This window comes from Eucalyptus grandis, chromosome 2 (genome assembly GCF_016545825.1).
Source record: "Eucalyptus grandis isolate ANBG69807.140 chromosome 2, ASM1654582v1, whole genome shotgun sequence".
NCBI classification, from domain to species: domain Eukaryota; kingdom Viridiplantae; phylum Streptophyta; class Magnoliopsida; order Myrtales; family Myrtaceae; genus Eucalyptus; species Eucalyptus grandis.
In genome coordinates, this window is record NC_052613.1 from 871368 (window position 1) to 899355 (window position 27988).

General features: G+C 41.9%; 4 protein-coding genes across 4 annotated transcripts; 2 read left to right on the plus strand and 2 right to left on the minus strand.

Annotated features, from left to right (window-relative positions):
* Positions 1-1324: 1324 nt before the first annotated feature.
* LOC104417097 lies at positions 1325-2805 on the plus strand. Its single transcript, XM_010028419.3, has one exon. The coding sequence runs from the start codon at positions 1517-1519 to the stop codon at positions 2507-2509; it is 993 nt and encodes a 330-aa protein (XP_010026721.2). The 5' UTR covers positions 1325-1516; the 3' UTR covers positions 2510-2805.
* A 3442-nt stretch (positions 2806-6247) lies between these two features.
* LOC104417107 (transcription factor GTE10) lies at positions 6248-12097 on the plus strand. The gene is made up of 10 exons (XM_010028430.3): positions 6248-8224; positions 8338-8386; positions 8494-8652; positions 10006-10079; positions 10181-10241; positions 10340-10420; positions 10502-10617; positions 10704-10770; positions 10878-11020; positions 11096-12097. The coding sequence occupies exons 1-10, from the start codon at positions 6911-6913 to the stop codon at positions 11387-11389; spliced, it is 2358 nt and encodes a 785-aa protein (XP_010026732.2). The 5' UTR covers positions 6248-6910; the 3' UTR covers positions 11390-12097.
* Positions 12098-12265: 168 nt separating this feature from the next.
* LOC104434231 (protein PLASTID TRANSCRIPTIONALLY ACTIVE 10) lies at positions 12266-19135 on the minus strand. Its single transcript, XM_010047203.3, has 12 exons — positions 18356-19135; positions 18216-18275; positions 18077-18106; positions 17439-17512; positions 16612-16693; positions 16154-16227; positions 15951-16017; positions 15428-15520; positions 14204-14377; positions 14076-14126; positions 13746-13897; positions 12266-12926 (listed from the first exon to the last, which is right to left on the minus strand). Exons 1-12 carry the CDS (start codon positions 18728-18730, stop codon positions 12491-12493), a joined length of 1668 nt encoding a protein of 555 aa, XP_010045505.2. The 5' UTR covers positions 18731-19135; the 3' UTR covers positions 12266-12490.
* A 2128-nt stretch (positions 19136-21263) lies between these two features.
* On the minus strand, positions 21264-24680 carry LOC104417117 (glyceraldehyde-3-phosphate dehydrogenase, cytosolic). Its single transcript, XM_010028439.3, has 12 exons — positions 24516-24680; positions 24381-24404; positions 24138-24238; positions 23664-23779; positions 23460-23559; positions 22777-22923; positions 22635-22695; positions 22453-22550; positions 22219-22361; positions 22014-22097; positions 21778-21867; positions 21264-21618 (listed from the first exon to the last, which is right to left on the minus strand). The coding sequence occupies exons 1-12, from the start codon at positions 24517-24519 to the stop codon at positions 21573-21575; spliced, it is 1014 nt and encodes a 337-aa protein (XP_010026741.1). The 5' UTR covers positions 24520-24680; the 3' UTR covers positions 21264-21572.
* Between the last annotated feature and the right edge of the window lie 3308 nt (positions 24681-27988).

Sequence of the window (27988 nt, forward strand, 5' to 3'; positions counted from 1 at the left end):
AAACGGCAAAAACCCCACGTCAGGTGTAGGTGGGAGAAGGGAGATCTCTGTCGCCATCCCGCCGTCCACGTGGCGCCATCCCGGTCTCGCTAATTATGGAAACGCCCCGCCCCCCCCCCTCCCTGCGGCCAATCTCTATCCGGATTACCCACGTCGCCCCACGTGTCCAGCTTCTGGAACTCCCTCATATCCCACGAGGTCGACCGCCACCACCACCTCCACCACTAACTCCTCCTCCTCCTCCTCCTCCTGCTGACCTACGCGGCCCCCCCCGGTTCCTTTTTTCTGCCTCGGCTTCTTTTTATCTCGACACCTCGCGCCCTCCCATTGGCTCCCCTTCCTTTCCGTGGGCCCCGCCCTTACCATTTCTAAAAAAGATCTCCCGGCATCTCGCCCGGTCGGTGTAATGAATTTTCTCATATTTGGACTTGAACTATTATATGATTCGTCCTCATTTCTTAATATAAAAAGATTAATATTATTACCACAAAAAATTCCTGATAAATTTATTCTAAACTAACTTGAATTGATAAAACCTATGAAATATTTTATTAATTTCGTTAAATTTTACTAATTAATAGATATATTAATTTAGAATTTTAATTTCTAAAATTTGTAATTTTTAATGATATTAATTCAATTTAACGTGCTAATTCAGAATATTTGGATTTGTCGTGGATATATTAATTTGAATTTTTTATGGTCAAAAAGTTAACTTAAAGTAAATTTTTTTTTTTTGGTAAAGGCAAGTATTATAAAAATACAAGTTTTCAGATTTTTCATAATATTAACGTAAAAATAGTTGAATGTTTGAGTTTTCTTCATTTGCATTGACTAGATTTAATTTTCATTTGTATTGACATGATAGATGGAATACAAAAGCAAAGGTTTTCACAAATTAAATTCAAAATTAGGTAGACATTTCGAAATCATTACAGCATGCTTCTTTAATGTGATTAAGGAGTATATTAAGTCTATTGAAATCGAAATACAAACAAATATATCCAGCGGTACGGTGGAATCTCATTAGATTTTGCGTGTGATCAATTAGACTGGGGTCGCGTAGTTATAATGATTATATCAATTCGACGGACTTTAGTCTAACTATGGTTGCTTAACATAGCGTGGCACTATTTCCCTACGTTCCCGCCCAGCGTGCTCCCCGCGGGCCCACCTCTCTCGCCGCGCCACGTTTCGCATCGCATCCCAACCGATGGCTTGCTGGCGCTCTCTCATCTCCTCCCCGCGCCGCTGCCGTTCGAGTCGATCGCCCCCACACGTGTCCTGCGTCACACGTGTCCCCGACTACAGTCCTTATAAATGGGCATCTTTCCCGGCTCTGCACTTACTGCCTTCGATCTTTCCTCCACGGTGAACTCCTCGAGGAACTTGGTAGGGTTCGAGAAACAGAGAGATAAGAGAGAGAAACTGTAGATCGATGAGAAATAGTTGGTTCGGGTTTTGCTTGAATTAGCGAGGGCGAGAGATCGTGTAGGAGAGAGGGCTGTGGAGACAGATGGACGGTAGAGGAGGGTGTTGCATCGCCAGATACGCCCCCGGCGGCGGTGGCGGCGGCGGCGGCGGCGGCGGCCCCTATGACATGTCCAAGGTGGACCGCATAATGCTGAGGTTCCGCCCCATCGCGCCCAAGCCGGCGTGCGGGGGCTCCTCCTCCTCCGGCGGATCTTCCCCCGAGGGCAAGGACACTCGCGTCCGGCCCGGCCGAGGCAGGAGACGGAAAGCGAGGAGCGGCAACGACGCCGCCACCGCCAAGCGCTCCTGCAGGAAGAGGAGGGCCTGCGGCAAGGAGAAGGCCGGAGACGCGTCGCCGCCTCGACAGAAGGTGACCCTGCCGCTGTTGCCGGAGATGCCCGAGCGCAGAGTCGGTGGCGATCTCGGGAACGTGAAGGCGGGCTTGGTGCAGGCTGCTGATTATTCCAGACGTGCCGCGGATCCGGGCTTCTGCCGGGACAAGGCCGAAAGGGAAATGCGGGACGTACCGAAGTGGCTTAGCTTCGACGATAACGCCCCGAATCCGGCGAGCGGAGGCCATTTTGGCGCAACGATCGCGGCGGCGGCGCCGCTGCTGCAGCCTTGGGGCAGACCGTCCCCGTGCGTGACGGTGGAGTGCGTGACGGACACGTTGGTGGACGGGAAGGCGCTAGGGCGCACCGACGGCGAGAGGAGGAGGAACCTGGAGCGGGATACGTGCCCCGGGTTCACATCGGACGGCCTGGGGAGGGTGACGTGGACCAACGGGGCGCTGCGGAAGATGGTGGGGCGACAGGAGGAGGAGGAGGACTGCGGGGTGTGGCTGGCGGTGAGGGAGGAGGTCGGGGCGAGGGTGGGGAGGATGATGTGCGGGGCGTTCTCGTGTCGGGTGAGGATGGAGTACACGCGCGGGAGGGAGAGGAGGGCGGTCACGCTGCCGTGCGACGTGTGGAGGATGGACGGGGGAGGGTTTGCATGGAGGCTGGACGTGGAGGCTGCGTTGCGGTTGGGACGATGATAACGAAAAAGGGTGATCAGGATGAGATAATAACCGAGTCTCAAACCTAAGACTCTTCAAAAAAACCACCCTGGGAAGAACTTAACCTAAACTGTGCATGTGAATACAGTTTGCTTTTTCTCAGCTTTTGTCCCTTGCACTCCTCTCTCTCTCTCTCTCTCTGGTTATTTGGCCTTTTCCTGAGAAGCCGTTTTGGAGCGGGAATGCCCTTTTATGTAAGTACATATTATTATCTTTAACTCTGTAAGATGTTCAAGCTTTAAGCAACTTTGAATGTCCGATCTGCTGGTTCTTGATTTTCCGTACCCAAGATCACTGTGCATGCACGTTAGCGGTGACAGGGGGAGAGGTGAGGTGTTCATCACTGCACAGCTGCAGCGTCCTTCCATCGCACCAGTCCAAGTTAATACGGAGTCTTCGGGGAAAGATAAAAATAATAATGGAACGAAAGAACCATGCGCAAGGACAGGTGGTGGACGTGGAACGGAAGGGAATTCGAATACCCCTGCGAAAAAGAGGGGAGGCGTCCATTGGAAGAGGCCTTCACCTTGCTTTCGGATCTCTCTTTCGTGCCGAACAACCGGGTACGTGTCCCGGGGTTCTGGGGCGACAGGTGGGCCGATGATTCACGTGATGTGACACGAGGGTGAAGACGTGTCCTTTGCCATGCAAGCTTTTCTCCATTCTTGCGCAATATTTTCTCATTCTGCCATCGGAGAAGATCTGACCGCCAGATTTCTCTGTCTTTTCTCGTCGCTCCACTCCCATCTTCTTTCGCTCCTCTCTCTCTCTCTCTCTCTGGAAATTAACCCATGTTCATGAGCTCCTGCACTCTCTCTCTCTTGAGATTTTCTGAGAACCAAGTGTTCTTCCCACTTTCATATTCTTCTTGGGACTCCCGTTTAGAGTTTCGAGCTTGGTTCTTGGCTATGCACCCAAGCGCAGAAAGATCATCCTCCGATTCGCTGGATCGATCTCGAATGGTAGAAACTAGAGGCTAAGAACTCGGTTGTAGGGGACTGGCGCAAGTTCTCCAACATAATAGGAGGGGGATGAGATTGAGATGAAGAACATAAGGCCCGTCGTATCTCCTGTTCGCGCGGAACGTAAAACTAACGGATCCCTCCGGCATAAGCCTAAGAGCAAACCCTAATTCCCATATTAGTCAGTGCATCTTTTTCCCAGGCATGTTCTCACCGGTTAAACAATATTTTACAGCAGAATAAAATCCCAGCTTAGAAAGATAATAGAAATATACAGGTATTGCGCAAGGTATTTTTAACCATTTGAGGCTTCTCGTGCGAAATTAGTTGCCCTTTTAATGTCCAAGTGACAAGTTAGATCTAAATACTCACTTGTTAGATAGATGGTCTTAAACTGAAGAGGATAATGGTCACTTGGATGAGGTTATCATGATTCCATATGTTTTCTGCGGGTGCTTATGGTGCTTTTGAGCCCCATCAAGTGAGGTGTATTTTGGGGTAATTCGGATTTATTTATAGAACTGACATGTTTCGCGTACGGGAAAATGTATGATGGTGGGTATTTTCTTTGTCCTTATGGAACTCTTTTTGGTCAGGACACGACATAAAGGTATAGTAGTCGAGCTGAGTACGAGCTCGTGATGAACTCTCGGTTACAAGTCGATTGAGGTAAGGATTCAAGGACCGAGCAGATATTTAGAAGAGTCATGGAATCTGCCCAATTGTGGCATGCATATTTGGTATTTGGGTCCGGGCCATTGATAGCTCTGATTGGTAGATCGTGACAATATGAACCAAGCATTGATGTAGATCGAGTGAGCCGAAGGGATAATTCGATAGTTTTTTTACAGTGATACCCCTAATAAAGAATGTGAATAAAGCAATACCCCTCGGGAGCTCTCTGTCATTATCCATCGACTCGCCTCACCACAGGAGCTCCGGCCAAAATGGCGGTCGACTCGACAGAGGAGAAGGTGGAACGGCGAATAAAGATCTTTGTTTGTGGAGAACATACGCTTTAACGCGATCAAGGGCTGCCCATGTTGCTACAGGAAGAAACACTCTGCTGGCCCATGAGGTAAAATCGAAGACAAAAAACCAATGTTCCGCGACCAGGCTGGTCTCAAATGGGCCATATCTTGTTTGATTTTGGGCCAAACTTCGATTGGTTCTTTGAAATTTCAAACACCCATGATTCTTCCATCTGGAATTATGGTTGAAATCCCCCCAAACTTAGACATCGTTGCGCAGCAGCAACCTTCGAACTTTGAATAGTTACATGCTCCCCCCTCAAACTTTTATTTTTTGTTGTACTTGTTAACTTATCCTTCGTGACAGCTTACCCATCGCCATTCGTCGCTGTATTTCAACCCTGAACACATCTTTGTCCTCTTTAACCATGTCATTGCGGAATTGAATGAATCAAACACCATAACTGGAGTCGTAATGCAAAAGAGCCATTAACAAAACCACTATTCAGTTTGCTCGAATAATCACCGATTATATGACTTGTTATCCTGTAGCTGAAAACTTGTCACGTAAAAAAACCTGAACCTTCTATACCATCATATCAAACCTGCACATTCAATGGCAGTATCTGAAAAGCTCGCAAGAATCTGGGCAAAACACGAGCAACCAGCAACCAGTCTCTGACCAACCCGAAAATCTACAACATTCTGACTGAAAGGGACGCACCAAAGCTTCACATCAGCCAAAGACTATCCTTGAGGTTGGAACTTCGTCTGGTCACTTTTTTCCGTTTCCTCTTGACATGAAGCATTCATTTATTGTTTTGACGTTGTCGCGTTGACCGTGACTTATCGTTATATATTTGGGACAATGACAAAAATGACCTTGAATTATGAGACCTAGAATTATAATTCAATATACAATGTTATTTTTAAATTTTTAATTTACTTAATATAATTTATAAACTTTAACTCAATATATAATACGACCCTTTAAATTTTAATTTGTGTAATATATTCCTTTGATTTTTGTATATTTTCAATTTGATTTATTGAACTCTATGAAAATATTCAACAAATTAAAAGTTTGGGGATCGTATTGCATATTGAACCCAAATTCAAAGACTATTTATGTTATTTTCTAAATTTATTTCTTAGAGACGAAAAAGAAGAAGAAGAAAGAATGCATGGAAGAATTTGATTGTCCTAACTACTAAAACATAAAAAGTAACTATTTTGGTCTACACTTACAGTTATATATATATATATATATATATATATGTGTAGGAATTAAATAATATATTATGGGCAAGGCTTTTTTATTTTTATGTTGATTAAATTCAGCAAAAGCGTAACGCATTTCGAGCGGAGAAAAGTTTAACACGTGAGAAGCATCTCGATTGTTCTCTCGTTAGCGATAATGATAAAAACTAAAAAGTTAGAAAACATGTCGAAGGCTGACTTGCCGCGTCACGCACAAAGAAAAGTCAATGCTACGGACGTGGCTTCAGGACCTGGCGAGTGCAGCGCACGCTCCGTGACGAGTGCGTCGACGTCACGACGCCGACGAGCCCCTTGTTACTCTACTCTCCACGTCAGCACGGCGAGGGGGGGGGGAGGGGGAACCAACGCCGCTCGTCAGGATCCGATCGGACGGCCCGCAACGGCTTAACAACGGGGGCCGTGCGATCCCGGCCGCGTCATCGCTGGACGGCTGGGATCGACTCCGTGGCGGCGCTCGACGAATCCCACTCGGCCGCTATAAATAGCGGGGCCGAGGGCTGTCCGTAGCAAAGCATTCTATCTTTCTCTCTCTTCCTCCTTCTCTGTCGTTTCTCTCTCTAGCTTTTTCGAAGGCTAGGGTTTTCCTCCATAGGCGCGCAATCGAAGGTCGGGGGCCGGCGGTCGGGGATCGCGCGGGGGTTTTCCAGGTTCTCCTTCTCCTCGAATCGGATTGGGATTGCTTTCGGATTCTTTCTCTAGGATTCTTCGATTCGCGCGGCCCGCTCGGATTGCGGATTAGGATTGTTCGGGAGTTGTTTTCCCTATTTGGCGGGGAGCTTGATCGGGGATTCGGTTTCGGAGAGGCGGCGGCGATTCGGTCGCGGGGATCGAATGCGGGTTGCCGAGCCGACGACGACGAGGCGGAAGAGCTGAGAGCGCTAGGGTTCTCGGTCGGAACGGGATTGGAGGATTCGTGTCGAGCATCCTGTCTGGGGTGGATTCGTTTCTCGAGGCGGACTGGCTTATCTCCAGTGGAGTCCTGCTGGTGGAAGAGGAAGAGCGGCGGGTGAAGAGGCATCGGGGGCGCGGGATGATTAATTGTTCTGAGCCTTGTTGATCGAGACTAGGGCTCTGGAGTTGTTGGTGGATTGATATAGGAACTGATATACGCTCGGAAAAGAAGGGACGCCTGCAGTTGACATGTGCAATTACCGGGTGCTGATTTTATGGCACCAGCTTTTCCCATAGAGTTTAGTGGGCAGAGAGAGTCGATAAGGTGTTCTCCCTCGATGGGCAAGTCGCGGAAGTTCTCGTCGAAAGGGCCTTCCAGTGGCTTTGTACCAGATTATCGGCATGCTGTTGAGACTATTGAATCGGAGGGCTTCGGGAGCTCAGGACGGGTTGACACTGAGATGACGGCCTCCGATGATTCATCTGCCCCGAGAAAGAAATGCATTAGCTTGAATGTAGACGGAAGCAATAAATTCAGGGTCCCAATACAGGTGTTGTCTTTGGCTAAGATGTCAAGGCGTGAGAGGAGAGACCTTAAGCTGAGGTTGAAAAAGGAACTTAAGCAAGTTGAGAATCTCCAGAGAAAACTTGCGCGCATGGGCTCTGATGTAATTGCATTGTCTCCATCTCGTGATGTACGGAGTTGGAGTGAGGGGCAGAGAAAGCCTCCAGTGGATGGCTTCCCAAGGTCTTCAGAATTGTCCGCTCGGAATGGAAAGAAGCGTTTCCCTTCAGCTCGCAGCGGGTCTCAAAGTAAGAAGGGTGCCCCTGGCCGCTCTGAATCAATAAAAGCTGCTACTTCAGCAAATACATCGAATGCTATGTTATTAAAACAGTGTGAAACAGTGTTGAATCATTTGATGTCGCACCAACATGGTTGGGTTTTTAATACACCTGTGGACATAGTGGAGTTGAACATTCCGGACTACTTTACTGTGATTAAGCACCCTATGGATTTAGGGACTGTGAAAAAAAAGTTGCTTTCAGGAGAATATGCCAGCCCTCTTGGGTTTGCGGCTGACGTACGGCTAACTTTCTCGAATGCAATGACTTACAACCCTCGTGAGAACAATGTGCATATTATGGCTGACACTCTCAGAAAGTATTTTGAGACGAAGTGGAAACCTGTAGAGAAAAAGCTTCCAGCTGTTAATGACGTGCAGGCAGTCCCTGAATACCCCGCCCATAGTGAAACTGGAATTGGCACCGAAATGCCACCTATGAAAAAGAAGAAAGGTAGTCCAGTTGACCCTCGGACTAAGCCTGAGCCAGAGAAGCAGATCATGAGTGATGAGGATAAGCATAAACTAAGCGTTGAACTAGATGATCTCCTGGGAGAACTGCCTGAGAGCACTGTCAATTTTCTTAAAGAGCAAAGCTCTGGAGCAGAGCAGACCAATGAGGATGAAATTGAGATAGATCTTGATGCACTTGGGCATGAAACCCTGTTCAAATTACGGAAGCTTGTAGATGACTATTTGCTGGAGAAACAGAAAAAACAGGCAAAAGCTGAACCTTGTGAAATGGAGGTCCTGACTTCTCTATGATTCCTTTGATATTTGCTGCCCAAAAAAAAAAAAAAAAAAAGAAGAAGAAGATGAGTTTCACTTGGCTTATCGCTTTGTTTTTTTCTCTCTTACAGGTTCATAACATGTCGGGTGTCAGCACCTCATCAGTGCCGCCTTGCAAAGGTAATCCTTGTCAAATATTCAAGTCATAGTTATGCATGCACCAGCGCATGGCCTGCACAAGGGCTGTCTATCTGACACTGCATTCTTCTCTTCTTGTATATTACTAGGAAATGACGCGATTGATGAGGATGTAGATATAGTTGGCGGGAATGACGCTCCAGTTTCATGCTTCCCTCCAGTAGAGATAGAGAAAGATGCAGTGCATAGAAACAGTAAATGCAGTAGTTCCAGTAGCTCCGGTACTGAATCGGGGTCCTCATCAAGTGGTTCGTGCCTCTGCAGATCTTTTTCTACTTTCTTTTTTCATAAAGTTATACTTTCTCTTTTGGAAGTTGTATTGTCTAACTGTATGGAGCACATCTCTTTCTATAATTACCAATACACAAATGCTAGGGACATCTTCTGCTTTTCTAGTCCGCGTCATAATCTGATTTTGTATATTTTCAATCTTTTATTTGTGAAGTTCATACTTCTGAGGGCACTTTATTTTGAACTTGGTCGTTGAATGCACCAAGTCCTTAAGTGCTGATCACTCTTCTTAGTATTTGCATATGAAGTGTTTAAAGTTCTCAAGTCCATCTGCTTTGTTTGATTGCCTTTGTTATCAATTGTTCAGAATAGTAGAATAGAATAAGAAAATTCCCTGGTTCTTTGTGTCAGCTTCGCCTGTTGCCTGTCATGATCTCTCTCCAGGGTTCATTTGATGTCCTTCGAAGAAGGAGCCACAAGTGCTGCTATGGGGAGTTTTAGTTTTCAATATAATGGCAGAAGGACTCTTCATTTTGGTTATATGTACGCAAATATGCCTGTAGAGTGGTCAAAATTGGGGGATCTGGGCAAGATCTGCATTATATTTCTGATTTTTTTTTTCTGTAGTACCTATTTCTAGGACAATAAACATTTTTCTGTAAAAAATTGTATGAAACAGAGAAATATGAGAACTGGTTTTTTGCACCACTTATTCAAAAGATGTGCACATCATATCTCATGGTGTACACCTTTTTTAAGTTCATCTCATGTTTGCTGAAGGGTCTGGGTGATGATGTTCTATGTAGTAATTTAAACCTGCCAAATTAATTATTAGTTTTAAACTGGATTTTAAATTTGGTTTATCAGTTCTTAAGATTAACTTCACCCGGCAAGTCCCCTCAAATTTGCACATGATGTTTTTTGAAGTAGTTTCATACAAGGTTTGCAAGTAGACATGCATGTAGAATGGTATATGTGCTGGTGTATGCTTAACCATCTAATTTTTTGAAGAAATGGGGAGTGGATCTCTTTGCATGTTTTTCATCATTAGTAGTGGGTCAGAGTCATGCTTTGACTCAAGTATAACTTTGTCAAATTGTCTCTCAATGTGTAGTGGCAATGCTTTGTCTGTCAATGTGTAGCGGCAGTGCTTAAGACTGTGTAGTTGGTACAGCTATTAGCCTGGGCATTGTTTCGTCATCATTAGCCATTTCTAGGGTAGATGGGCATACATGGATTTGGAACTAGCCTTTGTTATAACCCTGTAAGCTTTTGATGTTTAATACAATGTTCTTGAATTGCAGAACATTATGACTTTTCTTGATTGAGCTCTAATATCTTTGCACTTGTGCTTGTTTCCTACTCGTCAGATGCAGACTCAGCTAGTTCATCCGCTAGTGAATTAGATCCTGCTAAGGTTTCTGGACCTGTCAAGGTGGTGAAGGTAGATATGCGAAGCTTAGGTGCCGTTGTCATGTTGCATGACTGAGGTTCTGGTTCATATGTTCTCAGCTAACTATATGCAAATTATTTCTCTTACTTCAGGAAGGCATGGCTAATGGAGTAAGTGATGACCAAAAGAGTACTTTTCATGACTTAGATACTGGTAAATTTAAGTTCAGATCGCATTTTGGTTAAAAGGTGATTCACTTTGTGCATCCAGCTGGACTGATGAATTAATAACTGACATTGTGTTACTTCTAGCATCTGTTGATGGGATGGATCAAGTTGTGGAAAATTCTCAGCCCAATTCGCTTCCCTTAGAAGCTGATGTTCAGGGAGAGGGTAAGCATGATCATCATAAAGATAATTGTATGCTGTACCTTATGGGGGCGTGATCTCACGCATGGTGCTGTAACATTATAGAGGAGAGTACTCCACCTGAGAGGCAAGTCTCCCCTGAGAAGCGTTATCGTGCAGCACTTTTGAGGAACCGATTTGCCGAGACTATATTTAAAGCTCGAGAAAAGGCTCTTGAGAAGGTTGAACACAGTGCTTGATGCATCTTTTCTCTGTGTCTACTTGTCTAGATACTTGATATTTATATTTCTGGTTTATCTCATCTTAGGTTGAGAAGCGGGATCCTGAGAAGTTACGAATAGAGAGAGAGGAACTCGAGAGGCGGGCAAAAGAAGGTCTCTTTTATTATACCATCATTGTCATTCAACCCAAAAAAAAAAAAAAAACAGCTCTTTACTACAATGGGTCTCCTCCTAATTTTTTTTCTTTTTCTACTAATCAGAAAAGGCTAAAATTCAAGCTGAGGCAATGGCAGCAGAAGAGGCTAGAAAAAAAGCCGAAGCTGAAGCTGCAGCTGAAGCTGCAGCTGAAGCCAAGAGGCAGAGGGAGCTGGAGAGGGAACTTGCTCGTCAAGCATTGCAAAAGGTGAGTGCACACCTTGCAGTTTCCTGGACAAGGTTTTAAAAGGTACACTTATCTGACAAGTCTTGGTTTCTGCAGATGGAAAAGACAGTCGATATCAATGAGAACAGTCAGTTTATGGAGGACTTGGAGATGCTTCGGGTTCCTCATGGTGAGGATTTACCAAACTTCTTGGAGGAGGCAAAGAGCCCAGACTGTTCAGAAGACCATCTGGGTAGTTTCAAACTCCAGAATAGTAGCAATCCTTTAGAACAGCTTGGCTTGTACATGAAGGTTGATGACGAAGATGAGGATGAGGAAAGTGAGCCGCCCGAAAGTCATCCGGTTCTGCCGCCGCCAAATGACATAGAGGACGGGGAAATTGATCGATGAGAGAATCTTTTTTCCCATATTCTGACACTAGGAACGTAAATCCTTTTAAGAGGACTGGAAAGGAGTTTCTTTAGGAGGAATGAGACAACTGGGGGAAATCCCCTTCCTTCTTGGGTGACCGCCTAAAATCGGATGTGCCCAATGGATTGGGGGAACATACTGCTCCAGCCTTTCTCAAAGAGGGTTGGGAACTTCCTTTTTTGCTTTGAACATTTGGCGACTGAGGTTGGTGTTACCTTATCTGTGGATGGTCAGCGACGCAAAATGTGGATTTGGAAGGGAGCGTGTACATAGATATTTGGAGATATTGATTCCGATTCATTGAAACGGAGCACAAGCGCAAGCAGTAGGCTTTTCTGATGGACGCTGAGGATAGACTGTTATAAAGAAGGGCAAAAGAAAGACGGGAGGATAAGTTAGAGAGAAGAGGCAGTCTTTCCTTGTATAAAGGCTCTGGTTCTGTTTGCACGGCGTAAGTGGAAAAGATCAAATTGTTTTCTTGCTCTGCCCCCACACACACACAAAAAAAAGAGAAAGAAAGGAAAAAGCAAAAATTCATTCTTTTCCTTTGTTTGTGTATGTTCCGATCATTCCTTGATTCAATCTGCCTTTTCAGATGAACTATATATGTCCAAGCATGATGCACTGATTCTTTTCATCTGATATTTGATTCGAACTGCCTTTTAGATGAGGCGATACCTTTTTGAATGACTTTTCCAATGAAAGTTCGCAAGAGTCTTAAGTGTTTTCAATAAATTACAACCTTACGAGTCGTGACGTCCTTCAAATGGTAGTAAGTTTTCACGACTTCTTTTTATTTTCGTAAATTTTGAGATCGTAACTTTCCTAAGAAGTTTGGCTCTTTCGTCCTTCCCATTTATGGTAAATGATATAATTTATCAAATCCTTCCAACGTACTTTACAAAGATAGGGGTGATTCTTTATGGAACTCTCAAACTTTTCTTCATGCTTCTTGTCCTTGCTTAGCAAAGGCTAGAATGCTCCGTACACAAGGGCTTTTAACTCGAGTTTTGGTCAAAAATAGGAAAGATAACATGCGTTCCGCTGTACAGACTTTCCACTATCCCACAATGGGCTACATTAGTCCTCAAACATACCCTCATCTGATATTTTAGAAGATTCAGTCCCATTAACAAGAGGCTGGTTCTCAAAACTGATGCTCGGGTCGCCAAGGATGCTGTAATCAAAATCCTCCTCATCGTCGTCCTCATCGTCTTCATCGCTATCTTGATCCTCGTAATCTTTTTGCATCACTCCTTTTGATGCGGCTTCTCTCTGCATCTTTTGCTTGATGGCATCTTCATAAGACATTTCATACCACACGACACCCTTGCCAACCATGGATTTGTTGTGGGCGTCCGTCATCCTCTGCTGCTTGCTTTTCTCTGAGTTCTCCGGTTCGCCCCAATAGTCATATCTATATAAAGGGTTTGAAGGATCGTATTGATCCTTGCCAAAGTAACTGCTGTCTACGTACCTCCCAGGCTCTTCCAGTGGCAGGCCCAGGGCTTGTCGGCTGTAAAATTACGAGCCTTGTTCAGCGAACATTATCAGACAGCATATTTTGAGTACCTTAATTCCAGGAACAAAGTTCTCTGGCATTTATAGAGAGAGAATGAAAGAAAAGATTCTCTGCTGATTTGGTAACAAAACATTCTCAGCACTCTAAAAGGACAGGAACTAACAGCTTTCAGAAAAACTTGCTTTCTAAACATACTACAAAGGATATCATCCTAGCCATTCCTTTGTAATGTTCGCAAGAATTTCGAACAGCTAGACAATACTATTCTCAGTGAAGGATATTAGCATGCATTGTATACATTAAGATGCCCACAAGAAAATTATAAGTCACACGTACAAAAGTAAAGGCTATCAATAGGTAGATAGTGACCAAAACCATGAATGAACTAAGTTTTCCTTTCACATAAGCAAACATTAGTCCCTTTCATGGACCATTTTTATTTCTTCCCCTTTTCTAACTGCAAACTGCAATATTGAACCATTTTGTCAGTGCAACTTATTTCTTCTTCCCTTACCCTTTTATGACAAATAGTAAAGCCCAAAGCAAAGTGGCACATTGTAGGAATAAGAGTACCAAACATGTGCTAAATTCTGTCATTTCTGGAAATCTGTCGATGGCAACATACATGGCAGATGGAATCTTTCACATATTACGTGTGATATAAAGGAAAAAAAAATTAGATTGGGTGATTACATCCTTTTTTTTGTTTCCCAAAATACCCAGTTAGTAAAGACGTCAAACAATTTGCAATTGGAAACATAAATTGGATTCAATATCAAAAGAGTCAAATATGTTATAATGACAAAGGATTACCAGCTGATATCCCTGATCAAGGCTTCTCTTTCTTCAAATGACCGACGCCAATGCATCAAGTCATACTCATCCATCTCAATATTTCGCCTGAATTTGGAAATTTTATACGCCTCTCCCCTTTCTTCTGCTTCTTTTCTCATTTTGTTATGGAACTACATGTAGACAGAAAGCCAATTAACAGATATCTCATAAAGTGACTTGGCAAACAAAACCAGAGTATCATCTAAATCTGGACAAAATGGGACATATGCATACAGTGACTAAAATTTCATATGAACAGTACTTGATTAGGGAAGATACAATCTGTGCAACAACAAAGCAATAACTAACCTCACGCTCAGCTAAAGCTGCTTCCAAGTCAAGTTCTCTCACACTAGTTTTCTGCCCAAAAATACAAGGCAACATCAGAGAAATCACCCATTATAAGACTGACGTATCTTAAACATCAAATAACCTACCAGAATAACTTTTGGTATTAAGGACTTCTTATAGTAAGCCTTGGTATATTCAACACTCTTCTCTTCATCATAATCATCATCAACCAACTCAGATAATTTTTGGTTTTGGTACTTCTCAGGATTGGCCTCCAAATCATCCAAAATCATTTGCTCAGCGACATGTATCTGCCACAACTGCATAAAGCCACACCACCCCAAATATTGTAATAATGACAATTCACTCATGAGCAGGAGTGGCATTTGAAAGACTGCAGACTTTTGAAGTTTAGTATAAAGCTAACTAAGCTATCAGTACTTTTCTACACCCATTAGAGACCATGAAGCTATGGTTGCAGTGCATAACAAGGGTGAAAGGTATGAAAAGAAAACCTCATAGCATAACAGAATAGTTGAGTGAAAATGAATATATTCATCACTCAGAATTTTAGAGACATCATTTTGTGTTGAAACAAATGCCAATGACTTTGGTTACTCGCAAAAGAAATTTCAACCATCTTGCACACATGAAGGACATCATTGTGTTCATTGCTTGAGTTTTGGTAACAAAACCCAAGGACCAAGTTACGAAAGTTTGTCCAGAAGGGTTAAAGCCCTTAGAAGACCTAGAGAAGGTCTTTAAGTTTTTGCCCACAAACAAACGTGTGAACCACTAGGGTTTTCTTATTTCCCTTCCTAACATGGATAGGCGCTTAAACCCAATTACCTAGCATGAATGACAAATGCTTAGTCCAAAGTGCACCTAATCAATTCTCACCTCCAAAAAGGTAGGAGTCCTGAAGGTAGACACTTAAGTAGCAGTCCTAAATTTGTTGCCTTAGGATGTACCCCCCTCTCTAGTCTTTTAAGTGCACTTGGGACCTCTTGTTTGCCATATATTTGTGATTAATTTGCGTGTCAATATGTATGCAACCTAAAACCAAAAACTTGAACAAAGAACCATCAATATGGAATCCATTAGCAAATTTTTTTGGAAAAAGTTGCCATTCTGGGGAACGCTTGTCATGCGTTTTATATAGGAAGTTAGTCAACAAGTGCCCTTAGAGAATAGATCAAGATATACTAGATGTGCTTTGCTAATACACGACGATGGCCTACAATACTAAAGATGATTTAGCAATTATGTGATGGTCACTTGTAAAGAAGACTCTTCATATACTGTGGCTGGAATTTCAACAGATGCATTACTGCAAAAGAAAGATGAATGGATCTTATCTACACAAATACCTTATCAACATAAGGGTGATTCGATAATAGAGGCTCCTCTTCAGGTTTTGCTCCTGGGTCTTTTCTAGGTATAGGAGGTCTTCCACAATCACGCTGCATATACAGGAGCAAAGAAAAAGATGGAGGTCATTAGAACTCTATAGACTGAATCCTTTCTGGCAAAAGGTCCACAAACAAGAAAAATGATTTATGATCACATTTAAGTACATGCTTTGAGTAAAAGCAAGAGGACATATTATGCTCGTGTGTTCTACTGGGGAAAAAAATATCTGTTTGCATGTTCTCCCGCAGGAAAGAAAAGGAAAAAAATAGAAAAACTGCTTGTTCCATCAAAGCTTAATCCTTGCTAAGACTTCACAAGTAATCCTTGCAGATAAGCAATCACAAATTTGTTCCATTTATGTACTAGGACTCTAGTTAATATATCTAATTAGTAGATCAAGCATAATCTATTTGAATATTTAGTCATGCTAAAATTCAATCACACTTGGAGGACTGCAATATCGAAACAGAAGTCACAGACCCGCAATTCATCAGGATTGCTATCCTCATCCCGATGAAATATTGGCGGAAACTCAAACCTGTTAAAGCTGCAAGTAAAAACACATGTCAAATGCAAGAATTACTAGAAATGATGCCTGACATACAAGATAATATTATATAGCTCTTGAAGTGACCCCACGACACTGTTGAACAGAACTGAAGTAAGGAGCAAGATTTACGTACATCAGGTGATCAATGTTAGGATGGACAAAACGCATTTCCAGAGGAAACCGAAACCTGTATGGGTCTCGCTTTGCCTGCAGCAATGAGCAAATATGCATGGTCAATCCTGAGACACATAAAACATTTATGATTTATCGATGCAGAAAAAGTGGGGGCATAGAAATGAAAGTGATCAAACAGAAACAACTGAATTCAAAATCTGTCCAACAAATTTAAAGCCTGTTTGGGGTGGCTGTGACTTTGACCGTGGCTTTATGACTTTTGTCGGGACTTTGACTTGACATTTTTATTTTTGACATTTGGAGAGCCAATTTTGCTTCAATGTCAAAACAGGACGATAAAGACTGAAAGTTTTCATGCCTCTAAATAGCGTATGTTCCAAATTGGCCTTTTGCAGATTTGTGCAAAAAACACAAGAAAAATCGTGATAAGTAAGCAGCTATACAAACAGCACTCACCAGGATTTCGACAATAACATGCATACCAACTTTTATGTGATGGCGGATCCAATACCAATCATTTCCTTTGATCGGAACCCACCTGCAGCATGGCATAATTCTTAAATAACGTCAAGAACTTTAATCATATGACATACATATCTACCTATAATAAATTAATATCCCCCGAGTCCTAGCACTATAGATGCAGAATGCACGTATTCCAATTAGTTTTTGCTGCAACATGATAAAAGTATCTTGGTGGTCGTGGATTCTCAAATTCAACCACTGTATCATTCGTCTGTGTTCCTTGAAGTCTGGATATTACTTTATACCTCTTCTTTGTGCACACATAATGTCTCATCAGTATGAAACTTTGAAAAACGAGAAAGATGGGCCTAATAAATATTTGTAGCCACTGCAACCAGTAGAGATCCTGTCACATTAGAAACATGAGTATCCACCACCTATCCATGAAATAAGCTGCTCGCTTTTACAAATAATGTTGAGGGAATACCATGTTCCTGGGACCAAAGCAGAAACTGCAAGTTCAAGCTATGCTTAGGCTTTAGGAGGAAACCTCGGTAATTTTACAATATTCCTAAACCTCCATATAGTCCATCTGGTTGTATGATATCCAATTAAGCATTGCCACTGAAGGAGTGCATCGTTCGAATGAAAAACAGTTGACAACAATGATAAAGCAGCATGCTGACCCCAGAAGGATTAGTTGAGCCAGTAATATTAAGTGATTGATAGTGATCTTCAATGAAAGTAAGAGAGACAACGGTAAATTAACCAAGGAGAAAGGCACATTAATTTGATGATGTGTGAGTGAACAACTGTACCCGTCATATACACCTCCCACATCAACAAATGCCCCTTGATAAAGGTGTAAAGTGGTGACCTTCCCCTCGCAAATCTGTAGAAGAATATCTCTAGTGTAAAGCTCATGTTCTCTTATATCAAAATAGCATCTGAAATTTGAAATTTGAACAGACAACTAGAAAGTGTGGATCTACAATTTACATAATTAAAGAAGTAATGTATTTATATGTAGCAAAAGACTCAGACTTGCATCACAGGACAAACTAAAGGCAATCGCTCAACAAGTTGAGGCTATACTTCCCTTTGTCATGACAAAAGGAACCTATGCATTGTCAATAACCCAATTACACAGTCACATCTTGAAGAAAGAAATGTTACACTGCTTGTCAATAATTACTAGTTGCTGGTTTTAAATTTTCAAACATCATATGCCTGCAGGATTAAAGAAATTGACCAAAATTAGTGTATAAAGAATAGCTAGCTGCTGAGAAGATCCAACAGAAGAAACACCTAAGCAACGAATAATTATTCAGGATATCCTATCACGTGCATTTATTGTTCTCGGCTATACAAGTGCAAGTCTTGCAATTCATTTAACTTGTGAGAATCAATTTATGAGCAGAACTGCAAAAAATAAAAGGACAGAAAAGGAAGTTACCTGCCCAGGATAATAGAAAGGCAGCTCGTACTGCATTGAACAACGAAAAAAAAAAGCAAAGTAAGACATCCATTTTCGAAGCATTTTGGAAGCTTATGGATCCAATATACGGTAGCGTAAGCTCGAAATTAGGTTCTACCATGCCCTCTTCGTAATCTTTGCCTCTTTTCCTTCGTCCAGGATGGTAGTCTTGATCATACTGAAGAAGAAAAAAGAGAGAAAAACATCAAGTCTCGAATCACATTGGCGCTCAATTCGAGAAAAGACGAAGAAGAGCACCTTATAAGATTCCTCCTCCAATCGATCCTTGTTCGCGTCGACCCACTCCTTGTACTGTTTGAGGAAAACCTTATACCTCTCCAGGCACATGTCATCCGTATCCGCGCTCGCCCTGCTCTCCACATCCTCCAAATCCACCCTCTCCGACATCATCCGGTGCCCCTCCCGGATGAACCGGAGCTCCTCCCCGTCGACCTCCCACCCCCGGGGGGGCCAGTCGCGGGGCGCCACCTGGCGGACGACGAGGGGCCCCGCCCACAGCGTGCTGAGCGGCTCGGGGATCTCGCCCTTGATCTCGAACTGCCTGGCGTACCACTCGTCCTCGGTGAGGCCGAGCTCCTGCATGCGCTGCTCGCGGTAGCGCGGGTTGAGCATGCGGAAGGCCTCGATGGAGTCGGGGGACTGGAGGGGGACCTCCTCCCCTTCGTTGAGGGACTTGCGGGCGAAGTCGGCCTCCGGGGAGAGGACCTCCTCCCAGGGGGCCCAGCCGCGCTCGATCCAGTTGCGGCGGCGGGCCTCGTCCTCGGTCTCCTTGTCCTTGGGGCCGAAGTTCTGGAGGAAGGTCTCGTCGACGGGGAACTCGTCGGAGCTGAAGCATCGCGGCGGCGGGAGGAGGGGGCCGGGAGGGGCGGCCGGCGACGGCGAGGCGGCGGCGGTGGCGGCGGGGGAGGAGGGAGGGAGGGTTTAGCGGGGGTTTAGGGAGGGTGGAGAAGAAGAGATAAGGCGGGGCCTGGTGGTGGAGATGGTGATGCTGGATTTGCTGCATTTTTCAGAGAGAGAAGCGACCGTTTGAATGGGAATGGATGGAAGCGCTATTTATTGAAGTCCGTTCGGGCATTATAAATTTGAATTTAAATCTCTAATCCCTTCGAATTTACGTAAAATATATAAGTTTTATATAAGATTATTATTTTATTTTTTTGTAACCCAGGAACCCCGTATAGCCGACAACTGGGAAGTAAACCTGGGGAGGCATGTAGAAAACCACCACCCACGTATCTTGAGTAAGTCGCCAAATGATCCGTCAGCCTCCCTGCAGGGTTTCGAACTCTAGACCTCTTATGTGGAATTTTGGAGCCTACCCAACGGAGCCACTGCAGCGGGTGATTAAGATTGTTTATTTTTTGAAAAGTTTCCTTGGGTTTTATTTTTTGACTTAAGCAGCAACAACAACAACAACAACAAAAAAGCAAATGGCAACTTCGATCCCCCCAAAACCTAGGATATTATTTAAGTTATGAAAAACTATTGTCGATATCAAGGATGATTACAATTTTAGAATGGAACTTTGAACCTAAGAATAGAACTGATAGAAACATGTAGATTCTAGAGTGGGTAGATTTCAAGTTCCAAAAATAAGAAACCTATTTCGATAGTAGATTCTAATTTCTTAGTCGAAGAAACCTGGAACATAGAACCCGTAACTTAAAATAAGCCTTAATTTTTTCTTAATTATGTCTTCACGCAATCTTGCGATATTCTATGCGGTTCAATTATGATTGTGTAACTTGAAAACACTAGTTTAAGCTTCCATTTTATAATTGAGACTTTTACTTTATTAATGTTCATATTTTTCGTGTGTTTATATATATATAAATTATGATCAGTAAATTATAACTCTAAAGATTTTAATTCATTACAATAATTCAATTAATAAAATAGATGAAATTCGAGTAGACCTTGAAACCGACATTGCAATCTCTAATAGGGTAAGCTTCAAGTTCTAATATGGTAGGTTTCAAGCTCCAAAAAATAAAGAACTTCACTTCTAGTTAATATTTGGATTTCATGAGCCTTTCCAGTATATAAAATTATAAAAAGGTCACGGGATTTATATTGAAAATAAGAAAAGTACATTTATAGCTATACATTCATGTCTGAAGTCTCTTCGAATCTATCATAACCACGTGGTCTCTTATTGAAGGATGTATGATCAATGAACTCATTAAGTATATGGCTCCTTCTTTAGTGAGATTATATGAACAAATGCTTGAACCAAAATATGTTATTGCTATGGGAGCATGTATAATTACAAGGGATGTTCAGTACCGATTACTGTTCGGAGAGTCGATAAGCTAATTTCTATAGATGTCTATTTGCCAGGCTGTCCGCCTAAACCAGAGGCAGTTATAGATGCTATAACAAAACTTCGTAAGAAAATAGCTAGAGAAATCTATGAAGAGCTAATTAGGTCTGAAGAAGAAAATCGGTGTTTTACTACCAATCACAAGTTAATGGTTTCGTCAATTGCATTTGTTATGACTTTATGACCAATGAGTTCATCTAGGCATTTCATGACGCAAGGAGCTCATTCCATTTAGGCTATAAACGTATTTAAGCCTTGGAAGTCTCTGCTTTCGAATTCAAGCGCTTAAACCTCAGTGGTCGAGCTCTAATCGATGGGCTGCCAGCACCGGTGACGTTGTTTCTGTAAAAGCTCGTCGGGGACAAGCTTCCGGCTACTTGCGGCGGCGAAAACTGCTGATATCAGGTCGAGGTCGAATATCTCAAGCAAAGTTCCCACTCAATATTCCGGCAGGAAGTCGACTATGCCCGTTTTCAACCGGACGCTGCAGGAGCGAGTGAAGCTCTGAGTAAACAAGTATTTCGGAACCACAAAGCTTTCCACGTGCAATGTCGCCTAAACAGTCGGGCGATTCACCAGGGCCTAGCAAACCAACCAAGCGACGGGCTCGTCCGATGAGGAAGGACTTCTCCATTTGGGAGAAGCTGAGAATGGTCAAGGGCCATTCGTCTTGTCGCCGGAGCAGCTGAGACTCGCGCTCCAGCCTCTCTACTTCTTTGGTGGTGTTCTGCAATGAGCACTTCGACCACCCATGCCGTCGCCTCTCTCATGAAGAAAACCGGCGCCCCATAAACAGCCAGCAGAGGCCAATACATTACTCAGTTACCACGAGAAAAAACCACCGTCCTTCTCATTTCAGTGAAGTTCTAATGGCAGAAGAGGAAGGGACGGGGAGGGGGGAAGGGAGGGAGAGCCTCTCATCTATACGAACAACTTAATATTAAGATGCACAAGGGCATACATTCTGCAAAGTAGAACACCTGGGGATTCCATATCAGACAACCTGTACAAAAGAGGTTCTACAAACAAACCCTTCTTTTATTGCACGCTTCGCTCTTATTGGCAAACACACACCGGCCGGACACAGAAAACTCGTTGATGTTTATTAAGTACTGCCCCTCCTTGCACCCCTCACTGGCAAGACGCCATGTGCAGGATCAGGTCGATCACTCGGGAGCTGCAAAAGAATTTGGATCGGCGAGAAATGTAAGAGCCCAAGAAATCATCTTGCGATTGGAAGATTTTCTTCCAAAGAAGATAGTGAGGGTGAAACTGTGCATGGATATATAGAAGTTAACCGAAAACAGAAAGGAAATGGAAATTCTCAGAAACTGACCTGTAGCCCCATTCGTTGTCATACCAAGCAACCAGCTTCACAAAGTTCTCATTTAATGCAATTCCAGCCTTAGCATCGAAAATGCTCGACCTGAAAGAATCATAGTCAGATTAAGATAATTCCTTTGAAAACTGGTCATCTTCATTCTGAATTCAGGAGGTTGGTGGTAACAATGAGAGGAGCTAACTTCCGGGACAACTTCCTTAGAGACTCCAGAGTAAGGCATAGATCAATACCTGCTGTCGCCCACAAAATCAGTAGAAACCACATCTTCTTCAGTGTAACCCAGAATTCCCTTGAGTTTCCCCTCGGACTCCTCCCTATACGACCAAATATTAAGCTCATAGGGTTAAACAAAGACGAAAAACAGCAAAACAGTCGACCTCGATAGGCAAACAGTAGAAATCTAGCTTAGTTCAATAAAAGATTATCGAGTCATACTTCATAGCAGCCTTGATTTCCTCATATGTAGCGCCTTTTTCCAACCTGACAGTGAGGTCGACAACAGAGACATCAACGGTCGGAACACGGAAAGCCATGCCAGTCAATTTACCGTTGAGTGCAGGAAGAACTTTACCGACAGCCTTGAATCCAATATCACATACAGAAAAGAATCAATATAATACAATATTCTCCTGAGTGCCTATTGTATATGGTACTGTATAATATTATTACCTTTGCAGCCCCGGTGCTGCTTGGAATGATGTTAAAGGAAGCAGCTCTTCCACCTCTCCAGTCCTTCATCGATGGACCATCAACAGTTTTTTGTGTAGCTGTAAAAACAGACAGAGAGTGAAACATGATTACCAGTAATCACCGTGCTCGTCCAATTACTATGGACAATTCGAAGAGCTTACCAGTGATAGAGTGAACAGTAGTCATTAGACCCTCAACAATGCCAAATCGATCATTAATAACCTATGAAAAACACAGTCGACAAATTAATCCTTAACTCAATAAGAGTAATATTGTCATTGCAAGAAGGAGATGGGTGTGAACCTTTGCAAGGGGAGCCAAGCAGTTGGTGGTGCAACTAGCATTGGAAACGATGTCCAGGTCAGGCTTGTATTCCTTCTCATTGACACCAACAACAAACATAGGTGCATCCTTGCTAGGGGCTGAAATGATCACCTTTTTTGCTCCACCCTGCAATTAAGTTGGGCCTTAGCTATATTTACTGGTTAAGAATTTTCAGAAATCAGCAAAAAACAAATGGAGAAGGCATGAGCAGATGAAGCAGAACTCAGCATCTAGAAATCAGCAGGTTAGGGATTGATAAATCTCACTGTTATGGAATTTGGGCAAAAAGAGAATGGCACTCAAAGATGCAAATGTGGTGATAATCCATCGATAGTTCAAACAAAATAAAATTTGCATTTTTTATTTTCTATTTCTTTGGATTATCAAGATACAGCTAGATGACTGCAGAAAATTTTTTCCATGCTTTTAAAGCACTCACACCCTTTCTCATACATAAGAAAAGAGACTGCCCAAGTAGTGGCTTTATGTGCAAAACCTCCACTTGCAGACTCAAAACACAGATAGAACTAACACTATTATGGAGTGAAAGAACCCTAATGAGGACAAAAACCAATTCCTTGGATTCTCCGTAGTTAACCATAGCACTCATAATGCAGAGGATCAGTTTAGCACTGAAACTAAATAGAAATTTGAAAACGAACCTTCAGGTGAGCAGCTGCCTTTTCCTTATCAGTGAAAACCCCAGTCGATTCCACAATGAACTCAGCTCCTGTTTCAGCCCATGGAATCTCCTCCGGGTTCCTAACACATCAACCATACACATCCAGAGTATTGAATCTTCTCACAATACAAACAGAGCTTCAAAACAAGCTCAGGCTCAGATGAGGAGAAGACAGCACCAGTACCTGAGACCAAAGACTGCGACCGGCCTCTCACCAAAGAGAAGAGTCTTAGAGTCTTTAACCTTTAGCTCGTGATGTTTCCACTGCCCGTGAACACTGTCATACTTGAACATATACGTCTGCAGCATAAAAGAACACAAATAAATCGAATAACACGACAATCATAAATTCAAAACTCACTTCAGCACCAAGTAATTTAGATCCGATCGTAGATAAACCAAGAAGACTATTAAAAGCTAACAAATCAAAAGCACTTCAAACCCAACAGGGAACTGATCAACAACCACAGAGAGCAAGTTACAACACCAAAAAGGCATCTCGATGAGGACCCAAAAGCTTTAACAAGTCAGAGACCAACACCATAAACACGTTTTATATGTTAAACGAAAACCAAGTAGAGAACAGATAACGGTAACTACCGCCGACACAAGCAAAAGAAGAGAAACAAAATCCATGAGAAGTGGAGATAAGTAGCACCATATAGTCGGTGGAAATGAAGGGGTCGTTGACGGCGACGAGCTCGACATCGTCTCGCTGCAGAGCAACTCTAGCCACCAACCGGCCGATCCTACCAAAACCTGCAACAGCAAATGATCGTTGGGCCATAAAACCCGAGACATGATCTGGATAAGAGCAAGAACAGAAACCCAAAAACCCAAAAAGAGCAAAGATACAACTCAGTTCAACAGAAAAAGAAGTGAGTGAAGTGGGATGGCTTACCGTTGATTCCAATCTTCACCTTGCCTGCCAAAAAACCCAAAGAAAAGAACAGATATCAGCAAACATCAGATCATCATCATCATCATATGGACAGCAGATAAGAAGAAGAAAGTTCTGTTTCTATTTATCACTTACCCATGATCGTGGATGGAGGTTCACTAGCGAAAAGGTTCGAGAGAGGAAGAGCTCAGTTCAGCAGAGAAGGAGGATGAAAAGGTGGTTATGGAAGAAAGCGCCGAACACTACACAACAGCAGAGTAAAGTAGTAGGAGAATCCAGAAACAGGGTGTTACGACAACGTTGAAAAAAGCGGGGAGACCGGGAATGACCGGTACTGTGTTGTAGAACACGTTAGAAGAGTCCTCTCTATGTCCCAAAAGCACTTATACGAAGCATTAAATAAAAGGATTAATACTTAAAAAAAAACCCAAATTAATATATGTATGACAAAGTTATCTCAAATTAATTTTTTAACTATCAAAAATCTCAAATTAATACATATTTGATAAATTTACCATAAATTAATATCCTTGTAACAAATTTACCATTTATTAGTTTTCGTTAAATTTTATTATCAAATTACTAAGTTAAATGACATGTGACAGTTGACTAACGTACCCGTTTGAGATTTTACTCATAATTATACAATTTTTGTAATTTTTTGTGTTATTAATCCAATTTAACGGAGGTATTAATCAAGTTATGATTTTTTTCAGTCGAATAAATTAGTTTTGGGTAAATTTATCAAAAGTATACCAGTATGGGATTTTTTATGGTTAGTTGAGTAAATTTGTCACATGTATACTAATTTGTGATTTTTTATGATCATAAAATTAATTTGTGGTAAATTTATCACACGTGTACCAGTTTAAAGTTTTTTAGGGTATTAATCCTAAATAAAAAGCCAATAAAAACTTTAAATTATACTTGTTATGATAGACTGTAAATTAATATTTGCAACATATTTCTTTCAAATTTATATACATGTCACACATTTACTTTATGTGACAAAAAAATTCTAAATTTATATTAATGTGATACATTTGTTTATGACTCATAAAATTCTAAACTTAAACATGTATCACACACTTATTAAGATTACTTTTTTCTCTTTATTCCTTTCTCCTGTCCCTTGTCATTGATATAATGCAGGTATTGGAGTTAAAGAAAAAAAGACGGTGAAAAATCACTAATTCATATTATTCTTCTCTTCACTCACCATATATGCGCTATTTTTCCACGTGGAAAGAAGGTTAGATGGACCACGTCACCGATGGTCGACTTGACAAGTGGCTCTCAATCTCCCTTTCAATTGCAGCATCTGTGGCCTTCGTTCCCTCTTCGATCTCATCCATCCGATTTGATCCATTCCGCCCCCTCGTCGACCTGCACACATAGAGGAATGCTAGAGATACTAAAAACTCGTAAGGAAAATAATTTGTATTAAATGCCCATTTTAAGCAGCCGACAAAAATCGAATCTATCATTTAGTAAATCCATATAGCACGTGAGTTTCGACATCGAGCATTACTGCATCCCTTTTGTTTAACTCAGTCGACAATATACCAGACTCCCCACCGATAGAACCCAGTGGATTTCCAATCCTAATACAGCATGCTAAGAGCTATTTCGCCCAAAGGGCTCGTGGTCTCTGTGTTTGTTGTCAAATATCGAATCCATCGGTTTTATCATTTACTAAACCCGTGTAGCGTACGAGTCAAAATCGCCATCAGATTTCCCTTAGCTCCAATCCTTCTTCCCGTTCACTTTAAGTTGAAGCTACAAAGGAATTTGGAAAACCAAAACCAGACATTATCATCACATCTATCGAGCCCACAGAAAGGGAAGTTGCGTTATGCTTTATTCATGTTAGTGGGTGCAAAGCAACTACCCCTATTGGTCAAGATGGAGGTGATTTGGCATCATGCGAATGGTGGGCGACCCTAGGACAAGCTGAAGAATCAATGTAATGTACATTGGAACACAAAGACAAACCTCTTAGAGGCCCGCTTATCCATGTCTGATAGATTGCTTGGGATTCCCACATGATGTTTATTATTCCTTTGGATCCTGTACCACATCCTTATCACTCAATGCAGGACACCATCATCAAGGGAAGATGAACCTCTTGGAAATTTTTTATAATATGGACTTATATTAATTAATTAATTTTATATTTCAAATAATTAGGTTAATGGATATTTCAATATTTGTTGAACCCTACAGTGATTTGATTAAATTGGATATTGATGGCCTATTGAGCAGCGGTCACGGAGTTGAGTAGTTTGTTAGATTGATACCCTATGTTGATTAGAGTTTTAGCTTATAAAATGGCAGGTTATACTTGCTTTAATCCTATTGAAAGTTGCTATGTCATAGAGAGGAAGATCTGACATTCTATTTTTCTTTAAGTGAAGTAATGGCTCAAACAAGTATACTTTAATTTCGCTGTATTTATTAATCTCGGTATTTTACAATTATATATAGATCCGTTTTTTTTTATTGATTAGTTGTTTATGTGAATAAATTTTATACATGTAGTATCAGAGCTAATCCTATATAATTGTAGAGCCGAATTTTTATTTTTTATTTTTTATGGAAAAATTCGAAATTTTCCTCTTTGAGCCGGATATGGGCATTATTTTTTCGTGTGGATTTTTTGCTTGATTGATCTTGAAATCATAGGGCTTTTGTTCTACATGTCGAGATCTTTCCAACCATATATAATTTTCATAATTTCGTTAGGAATTGAGAGAGAATTTGAAATTTGAAATTCTAGAGTTTATACATGAAAAAGTTCTAGAATTTTCAAATTACTTGCAATTAATTGATGTTCGTTGTAAATCGGTGCATAGGTATTGTTATATATATGTTTTGGCATCAAAGTAAGTTTTTAAGGCTTAAATTCAAGAAAACAGAATTTTCGGCCATGGAAAGCTTGTATGTGGTAAATTTACTTGGTTTTTCTTCGTTTAATTCAATCTGGTCCATTATATTGATGTTATACGCAAAACCCATGAGGAAATTTCATCAAAAATCATGTTAATTTGTGTCTTTGGAGCTTCGGATCGAAACCGGGTCGTGCGACCCAGTTTGCTGCAAATTCGTGACTCGGCTGGAGGTTGAAGAAGACCTCCAGCTCGGGCTGGGCCTAAATATGGGCTTTCGTCCATATTTTTTTAAATTTCGTGGGCTATTTAAACAGCCCATTTCATGGGCCAATTTTCAATTAAAAAGGAGATGGGCTTCTGCACACATGGGCCATTCTCAATTTAAAAGGAGTGGGCCGCATGAGGGTTTAGGACTCTCGGGTCTGGCCCGCGGTCTGATTTGGGCTGCTCGCGGATCCCGGGCCCGCGGGAGTCCGAAATATTTAAATAATATTATAATAATAAAAAATAATAAAAAAAAAAATTGTGGCAAAAATTGTTGTTTGAAAAAAATGCAATATGATCTTTGGAAGCACATATTGTAAAGTGTTTCATATTGTTTGATGAATTTTGGGCATAAATTTTTGGAGTTCCTGATTGATTAAAAAAAAATAGTATATACAATAACTCACCCAAAGGAGGTTATTGTGTATGTTAATTTAGAAAATAACATGAAGA